Source organism: Centruroides vittatus, unplaced genomic scaffold (genome assembly GCF_030686945.1).
Source record: "Centruroides vittatus isolate TY-2023 unplaced genomic scaffold, ASM3068694v2 contig_777, whole genome shotgun sequence".
Lineage (NCBI taxonomy): Eukaryota > Metazoa > Arthropoda > Arachnida > Scorpiones > Buthidae > Centruroides > Centruroides vittatus.
In genome coordinates, this window is record NW_027122500.1 from 89,918 (window position 1) to 100,349 (window position 10,432).

At 28.7% G+C, this 10,432-nt stretch overlaps 1 protein-coding gene across 1 annotated transcript; it reads left to right on the forward strand.

The window, feature by feature from the left end:
- The first annotated feature begins 5,401 nt into the window (after positions 1 to 5,401).
- LOC136981584 (uncharacterized protein F54H12.2-like) lies at positions 5,402 to 5,932 on the forward strand. The gene has a single exon (XM_067277903.1). The coding sequence runs from the start codon at positions 5,402 to 5,404 to the stop codon at positions 5,930 to 5,932; it is 531 nt and encodes a 176-aa protein (XP_067134004.1).
- Positions 5,933 to 10,432: the final 4,500 nt, after the last annotated feature.

Below are 10,432 nucleotides of genomic sequence, written 5' to 3' on the forward strand. Positions count from 1 at the left end.
GGCCTGTCACTATATTGATTCAGAAAATTGATCTAAACATAATTTTTTATCTTTACGCGAAGATTCCAAGCGTTGTCAATGTTTTGCTGCATTTAAAATCAATGAGGTTCGTACCAATTATTGACCGAGCAAATAACCCCGGAAGGAATACTGGTAGGTCGAAGCTTGAACTTGACTATCGAGCTGCTCACGTGGAATTTACTGGGTATTAGTAGTAGTGATTTGAGTAGCACTGATCATAAAATTAATTTTCTAATTAAAATAAAATTAATTTAATTCAAAGTTGTAATAATAATACAAAGTTTCTGTATTAATTATTAAATGTTTTTAAAAATTAATTATTTTTACTAATTCACTTTACGAACTAATTTTTGTTTCGATTGGTTTGTTTTTGATATAAATAAAGTTTAAACGAACATTAGAATTTATTTTTAACACTAAGATTGAAAGTTGAAATCATGGAGACATATGGTTTTATTATTACTTACAACGGTGATAGAAATTATTCTGTTTTTCCTCGTTTGTACAAGTCTATAGATACTTATATTGCTGCGGTAAATAATTTTTCTTTCGATATCCCCGATAATTTCCCTATTGTTTTACGTTATTTTAAAGTTAACGATGAAATATGAAAAGGAGATGGAAAATTCGGTTTTATAATTGTTGACAAGGATGGAAGAATTAATGAAGTTAGTAATAAATTATATTTATCGTTTGAGGAATGTTCAAAAGTTATGAAAAAAATTTATATAGAAAGGAACAAAAAGAATATGTTAATATTTATGGAGATAATTTGCGGATCAAAGCATTATAAATTTACTGGAGCTTGTAAGTTCGATTAATATGTATTTCAAACATCCTAGTAAGTGTATAATCATTGGACCCTCACAATGCGGAAAGACAACACTAGTCAGAAAAATTATTCATAACAAAATTTATGAAAAGACATTTAAAAAGGTTCTATGGTGTTATTCCGTGTATTTACCGTTTTTTCATAAGGAAAAAGATGTTACATTCATGTATGGTTTACCTGAATCCGTGCAGGGATGGGATTTAATAATAATTGATGATTTGATGCATGAACTCAGTTCAAAAACTGCATTTTTGTTTACAACAGAGTCTCATCATTATAATGTAAGCGTGATCGTGATAATGCAAAATTTGTTTCCAAAAAATAAAATTATGAGAGATATAACTTTAAACACACATTATTTGATATTATTTTAAAATAATTGCGACAAAAGTCAAGTAAGTTGTTTGGGACGCCAAGCTTTTGCTGGTAAATCTTATTTTTTTATAAATGCATATAAAAAAGCAACAGAAAAGGAATTTGGTTATTTGTTATTAGATTTTCATCCTAAAACGAATAAAAAATTTTCTGTGAAAGATTTGTGTTTTCCTGACAAACAAGATATTTTTTGGATATACTTACCAGTAAAATGAAGAACGTAAAGAAAAATTATCATATGTTAGCACTTTTGTCTAAAACTACTCTTTCTCAACAAAAAGCAATATTGAAAGAAGCTACTTTAGATTAAATTAAAGTTTTGTGTGAGATATGCGATAATTTGCAGAGAGGAAATATACCTGCTAATGTTTGTAAATTACAAAAATATAAAAAAATTATCAGGAAATTAAGTGAAAAACATATTCCTTTAAATACAAAGAAAAAAATTTTAGTTAATCAATCTGGTGGATTCCTTCCTCTTCTACCGGCTCCGTTATTGTCTATGGCTGGTGGACTAATTGGTAAAGTAATAGGAAAAAGAATCGAATGGCGAAACAAATGGCTCTTGTCCCTTTTGAATTGTTGTCAGCATATCGAAAACCTGAAATAAGAATCGGCAATAATATTGAAGAATTACTTGAGAGTGGTAATTTATCTGAATATAGTAAGGTTAAATTATTAAGTCAATTGATTTCAAGATATCAGAGAACAGTTCATGCGCCAAAAGAACCTGTTAGAGTATCCGTTGTATCCGACAAAATTGAAGAAACAGAATCTCGACCTGAAGAAAAAGCTGTCGATGATGCACTTATTAAACAAATAATTTTATCTGTACCACAATTATATCAAAAATATATACCACATTTAATTGATAAGTTGAATCAAAGTCATTACAGATGGAATTCTAAAGGTAAATTAACAACCGACAGGAAACCTATTTTTGGAAGTCATATAGTAGACTTAATTTCGTATGTAATGAGAAATAGAAAAACCGTATTAGTTCCAGTTGGTTTTAACGAATTTTGGGACGGTTTAAAGAAAATAAACATTCCTAAAGAGTGGATTGGAAACAAATGTTTGACAACATTACCTGAAAAAACACAGTATCAACCAGCATCAGTCGAGACTCCCAAAGAAATTTTCTCTCCAAGACTATTTCACTAGTGGAAAAAATCTAAGAAGAAGAGGAAGAATAATTCCGAATGGAAAAACTTTTGAAATCGATATACTTTAATCCTAAAACTCTAGCATCTTTTGGTGGTGTAAATAAATTAGTTAAAAAATCTAATTTACCGCAATCTGTTGTTAAAAAATGGCTATCTTCTCAACTGACTTATACACTTCATAAACCTGTAAGAATTAAATATTCGCGAAGAAAAACTAAAAGTTTTTATCCTAATGACTTATGGCAAGCCGATTTAATCGTATTAAAACAGTTTGCTAGATTTAATAATGGAGTAAAATACTTACTAACTGTAATCGATGTATTTACTAAGTATTGCTATGTGGAACTAATAAAAGATAAAAACCTCAGTCAGTTTTTAAAGCTTCCGAAATCATTTTTAGAAAAAACATTCCAAAAAATTCACAAACTGATAAAGGAAAAGAATTTTATAATAGATTATTAAAAAATCTTTTTAAAAAATTTAAAATTAATCATTATTCTACCCATTCTGATACAAAAGCAGCTGTTGTGGAAAGATTAAATAAAACTCTGCGGAATAAAATATATAGATTATTTACGTATCGTAAGTCTTTTAAATATATCGATAAATTATCTGATATTGTAAAAAGTTACAATAATAGTTTTCGTAGAAGTATCGGTATGTCTCTGTCAGAAGTTACCCCTCTACATCATAGCATGATTTTCGAAAAGTTGTATGGTATAAAAGGAGGGAATACATTTAAATTTAATATTGGTGATCTTGTTCGAATCTCGAAAATACGTAAAACATTTAGTTGAGGATATCTACCAGGTTGGACAAAAGAAATATTTGTTATTCACGATCGTTTTTCATCTCATCCTCTGACGTACGTACATATTGAAAGATTTAAATAATGAAATTTTACAAGGAAAATTTTATACAGAAGAATTACAGAAGATAACAAAATGATGCAGTCTGACTTTTTTGTAACTCTGCTAAGCAATGCTAGCATGGATTTATTTCCTGAAAATAAGCAGTCTAATTTCACTGTGAAAATGAGTCCAGCTATTGATTTACATGGAAAATGGGTAGTCAGTCTAAAGAAAATGAAGGAGAGACGCTTTTCGATTGGATAAACAATAATATAGTTTCATTAACTGGCTCTAACTCGGTAGAATTCGTTTTAGACAAAGATTATAAAGATGTAAAAATAAATGTGAAAGAGGGATTTGAGTTGCATGTTACAAAAGACAGTGCTCACAAATTACTTTATTTATTAAATTTTCCCATGAAAGAAATTATATTTAAACAAGACACTTCAAATTTAATATTGCGGACAGGGTCTAAGGAATATCTATCAAATCTTGTATTTTACAAGGATCAATTTATAATTTTAATAGAAAGAAATAAAAAAGTTGTTAAAGAAATCGATGTAGAAGAAAAAATTTTTATTCCTGTTGGATTATACTCATCAGCTGAAAAATTTCTCGGAATTTATAAATATATTAAATTAGGATTACTGCCTAATAACAAAATCATTTTACAAGTTCCTAAAAATATAACGATTGAATTTGGAAACGAATTAAAGGATTTATTAGGATTTAAAACACAGAAATTTTCAGCAGGCAAATATGTAAGTGAATATCCACTTGAATTGTCTGCAGGAATTTCAGAAATTTTTATTTATTCAAATATTGTTGCTTCTCATCATGTGGGGGATATAACAGCTTCTCTTCTAAGAGTTATACCAGTTATGGGAGAAAAGACCGATCAAATAGTTAAAGTTTATCCCTCACCTTTATAATTTCCTTTGAAGAAAAATTATATTGATACTATTGAAATAGAGTTGAGAACTGCCGATGGAAAAGAAATTGTCTTTTTTGGAGGAAAAACATTATTAGTTCTATTTTTTAAGCAGTTACAAATAGTGCTTAGTCTTATTTGTTAATATTAGTTCATGTTTGAAAGTACAAAATGAAGCTCGATCCTAAAGATTGTATAAATTATTACTGTGATCAAGTGGGAAAAACGATATACAGACCTGAGTTACGATTTCCTCTCACACGACAATTAGGAACAGGGAATTATTTTGCGGGACAGCAAATACAACGAGGATATGGAATTTTTGGAGATTTATTTCGTAAATCAATTTTTATTCTTAGTAAAGTAGGAAAATATCTAGGACGAAAAGCATTAAACTTTGCATCAAATGTTGGATCGAATGTAATTAGCGGGAAATCATTTAAAGAATCTACAAAATCACATTTAAAAGATATTGGTTCTGAAATAAAAGATGATGTAATTAAAAAAGTACAAGGTGGATCTGGTATAAAAAGAAAACGAATGAAAACATTAATTCAGTCGCAGAATAAAAGGCGAAAACTAAAAGATATATTTACTGAGTGAGAAAATAGATCCACACTCTTGTCCATGCACCAAAAGTGAGTTGGATTTATTCAGTACAGTTTCAACTCAACTAGCTATTGACAATACATCAGAAGTTATAGTACATCCTGTCACAACAATTTCGGATAGTCGAGCACCAATTGAATTTTATGTATCTGGTTCTGGTGAAAATTATATCGATCTACATTCAATTTTTATACATGTTCAAGCAAAAATTGTAAAGAAAAATAGAACAGATACCGCTGTAGCTGAAAAAGTTGCTCCTGTCAATTATTTTTTAAATAGTTTGTTCTCTCAATGCAGTGTTTTTCTAAACGACAAACAAGTGATTTCACAGGTTAATTATCTCTACAGAGCAATTTTGGAGGCCTTATTATTTTACTCAAAAGAAGCACAACAAACCTTTTTAACAAGTGCATTATTTTTTAAAAATACTGCACAACATATGGATTCCATAGAAAATAATGAAGGAATGGCTAAAAGATTTAATATTGGTAAACAAAGTAGACTAATAGATTTAGTCAGACAACTTCATATTGATTTATCACATTAACCTAAACTGTTAATTAATAATGTTGATTTACTAATTAAATTAGAAAGATCAAAAGTTAATTTTGCTTTAATGGCAAATAATGATAATTATAAAGTCATTATTAAAAATGCATCTCTAAAAATTAATAAAGTAGATGTTAGTTCATCAGTTCAAATTGGAATAGAAAAAGCATTGCAAACAGGTATTATAAAAATTCCATTCCGCAGAACAGATATTAAAGTTTTTACTTTAAGTAGTGGAATTCAGTCTACAAATATATCAAATGCTGTTATCGGTCAGTTACCTTATAGAATTACAATTGGTTTAGTTCCAAATTCGTCATTTAATGGAAATGTAAAATACAATCCTTTTAATTTTAAAAATTACAATTTAAATTATATATGTTTATTAAAAGACAATCAAATGATTCCCCCAAAACCATATATTCCTGATTATACAAATAAAATATATGCAAGAAATTTTATATCATTATTTGAAGATATAGGATGCATTAACCATCATAAATTTTCAAATATATCTTACGACGATTATAAAGATGGCTATACTTTATATTGTTTCGATCTTACTCCCATGATCATTCTGCATCAGAATCGCATATAAGTGTTAATCAACAAGGAAATATCTCAATTGAATTAAAATTTTCAACTGCAATATTAGAAACTGTGAATGTTATTTGTTTGCTGGAATATAATAATACTCTAGAAATTGATCACTCAAGAACTGTGTTTGTGGACTATTAATGAATACCATTACTTTATGGAGACTGGCTTCAAGTGATTCGAAAATAAAAAGGACTTTCGGAGGTGTTTTTGCATCTGATGACTTACCAATTTGCATTGCTAATCGTAAATCGTTTATATTTAATTTAGATGAAAAAATAAGCCTGGGAGTCATTGGGTATCTGTGTTCTTTACCGAAAAAACTTGTTTTTACTATGATAGCTATGAAATGAAACCGACAAAAACGAAAATTATAAAATTTATAAAACAAAATTCTAAAAATTGTTGCTGGAATAATATAGTTCATCAGAGTTTATATTCAACAACTTGTGGATATTTCTGTTTGTATTTTCTATATAAAATGAATAGAAATCAATGTTTAAAAGAATTAAGTACAACGGACAAATTTTATAACGATGAATTTGTAAAAAAAATTTGTCAAAAATCATTTTTACTTAGCACATCCGAGTGCAATAATATATAATCAATATTGTACTTTAATGAAAAATAATAAAATTATTTAAATATAAATTTTTGTAAATTATTTAATATAGATATATACAAAAAAATATACTTACAACTCATCTTGGTAGAAGTTATTAAGTGCTGATTCTGTAAAGAACTGAATCCGAACGTTATTTTTATTTTATTATTATTTCCGTTTTATTATATTTTGTTTGGGGTTTATGTTTATTTAAAACAAAGGTTCCCCACCACTCTCTTGTTAGTAACGAAAAATGAAGATAAAACAACTCACGGAGAAATAAGCGCCATAGGAAACACCTTGCGCACAATTGCGCTGCCTAGCGGAAGTAACAGTCGCAGAAACAAAATGAGGCGGGAGTCCCCACAATCACTAGTAGAGAAATACTTGATAAACCGTCTTAAACATCCCAGAAAATTATGATAAATATTTTGTAAACGGTTTATAAGCTTTGTCAGAAACTTAAAGCTGCCAGAACAGAAAGTTAATGTTAGCAACTAAGTATGTAAATAAGATAAGTAACCCAGCTCAAGTGTGACGTCACCTCACAGTATAAAACCCGTACGTTAACCGAAGAAGGAGAGGTGAGTTCCAAACCGAGGTGAATTCCAAATCGAGGCGACTTTGAGAGAGAGGTTAATTCGAAAACGAAGTATTTTCTGATAGAAGTCCAGATTGATAGTTGGACGATCCAAAGTGTTAAAGAGGAGTTCAATTGACGATTTGACGATATCGAAAGGATTGAGGAAATAGTTTCTTCGTATAGTGAGGTGACGGATAGACGTTTAATTAGTAAGAGATTTTGTTCATAGTTTGAAATTCGACAATCAACTACTTAGAAAGGGGAATTACTATTAAGTTAAGCTAAGTAGCTAAGTTTATTGTCGGGTTGACTTGTTGATTTTCGTTAATAAATTTTGTTTGGAATTATTGATATTTGTACGTAGTACATTCTAGTTGCTAATTAAATATATTTGAACTTTTGATTTGACTTGGTATTTATCGTTATTATTACTAATCTTTTCAGTGCACGCTTAAAAGCCCAGGACTGGCAAACTAATCTCGAATCCGCGTAAAGTAGCCGTTAGGTTAACGGAAGTTTTACCGACTGCAATTATAGTCGGTTTCCTAAGCTACTAAAAAAAATAGTACTTTACAATTCTACTGGCTGTATTTATACTTAAATTCAACAAGGGTGTGTTATTTTGAAGTACATTCTTAAAATATTAATAGACACAATGTGTTTTCGATTCACTTTTTTAGATATCCTATTATTCTAAAATTATTAATTGGTTTCCTGTTATCTACAGTTGAAGAATATTAACCTCTTAACAGTGAAGGACGAGAATAGTCGTCCAAGACGATCGAGTGGCAGTTGTGAAGGACGACTATAGTCGTTAAAAAATTCTTATAAAATACCTGGACCATTTCGTGAAGTCGTAGAATTTTCACGAGTAGTTGGGTTCTCCAACTTTGTTTTGGAATATCCTTTAGTTCTTGAGAAATTACAATAAAAGAGAGAAAATTAAAATAAATATGAAATTTTAGACGGCCATCTATCGACATAAATCGAATTTAAATCTCCCGCCGTCATCTGATTGGTTAAAAAAATTAATATTCCTAATTGGCTCGCATCAGAAAAAAGTAGGTGTGACTTCTGTAAATGACGCTATCGGGAGTGCACCGATGCAACCGGAAAAAGTAAACAGCCTACGTCATTAGTCTAACGGTCCTTGTCTGACCTACTTTTCGTAGAATCAACATTGGAGTAAGCTGTAGTATACCGTAGTAGTTTATAGTAAAACGGTCTTCTTTAATATTCATAGTAATTTGTAATGCTCGGATTTCAATTTAATAAGTATTATTTAGTTCAGAAACATTATAAATACATCATTAAGTAGGAGAATAACGAAAAACTTTATTTTTTAGTATAATACAATTTACAAAATCGAAAGTTCGTATATCGTAATATTATAAAAAACTACATCGAAACATACAAAGTCACCTAATTTACTTAAATTCAGTTCATTATACAACTGTAGATACTCTTGCCTTCCTCAGTTTCCTCAAAACAAAATTCGAAAACTTCAATTAATTCTATAAATATTTAAGCGCCATTACTATTCGAATTAACTGTAATTACAAATATAACTGAAAAATATTTTCGACATAAACCCTAGGCAATAATTATCAAAACAAAATTCTTCAAGTATAAATTTTTCTGATCGAGTAATATGTAATAATAGTTTTATCTATTAGTCTTGCCATATTCTACTTTCTATGTTCACATCCATTTAGTTTCATGTAATTACACTTTAAATGTAAAAAAATCTACCAACAAATAAGTTTTTTAATAAAGATACTACTTGCTAATTAAAGTTTGTATTCTTCTTTGACGTAGTTCTACGTTTTAGCAATAAATTGGTAGACATGTCTAAATAACATGCTTATAAACACTAAATGCAATAAATGTTTCGAAATTAGAACTAGATAATTATATGCACAAATAAATTTACATGCCTTCATTTACATCCAAACAAAGATCAGTTCTCCCAAATTGTCGAAAAATAAATTATTTTCAACTTTTCTTTCTGAATTTAGAACTAATTCACAGTAAACTTTATGCCTTAAAATATCCATTGCAATCAACGCAAAATGTATGAATCCACGTAATAAAAAATTATCGCAGTGAACTTCGAATAAACGAGAAACACAGAATTATCGAACCGCACTTTACGAAATCTGGCGCGAACTGTCGTATACAATAAACAAAACGAAAATGCTCTTGTCCAATGTCATCACGTGACAAAAAGTTTCTAAATAAACGCTAAAAGTTTTAAAGAATTCTTTCACACAAACCGATGAATTTAATTAATACACAATAACTAAATCTGTTTAATAAAGGTTAATAATTTTCCATTATAATTATGCAAATTAGATATAATAAAGATCATCGCGCAAATTCTCCCGCGAACCATGGATGACTCTTACGTCATCTGGATTGAAGTTTCCTGCAAAATACTGAAAATTTTTATATAATTATTTTACTAATTCAGCCAAATTTAAATAATATAAAATGTCTAGATCTGTTTAATAAAGATTAGTAATGTACTATCATTAATATGCAAATTAGATATGACAAAGATCACTGTGGAAAAATTCCCGCCAAGATAAAAATAGCTTTCGGTCACGTGATCACCAAGAAATACGCCTTAAATTTAATGTTTGTGTACAAATTAATACATTTTAACTAATGTCATCGTTTAAAATTTAATGTTTCTGTAAAAATTAGTAAATTGTAACAAATTTCATCAAAGACAACAGAATAATTTTCAGCTTATAAAAACTTTACAATAAATGATTATTTCTTCGAAAAAAGTCGATATGCACGAATAAATAATAAATATGAAATAATGTTATTATCCATTTTAAGTGGATATTGTAAAAATTAAGCTATTTTATTTGTTTGGCTTTTATAATTTAGTTTCCGAATATTTTACTGTGAAATTCCATTCAGTAAACAGAAACAAAGACAAGCTATTAATTACAAACAGGACAATAGAATAATTTTTACGTAAATTGAGTGTAAATACAGAAAAAAACGAATTATATCAAAGATGGGACGAATAAGCTGACATCCCTCGAACAGAGCTCATATACTCATTGTCATTTTCAGCCTGGTTCCCACTTCGACTGTTTTATCTTGGGAAAAAGTTAATTTTTCAAAATAAAAGTACTTTGTTCTTAGTGAAGAAAGATAAAAGTATCGAAATATAATATTCAGAATTAAAAATATTGATGTATGTCCATAGTAGAAATGTATATTTTTTTCCGATATTAAAAATAATATCACGAAAAAAACATTATATAAATGAAATACGTCCATAAACAATTTCT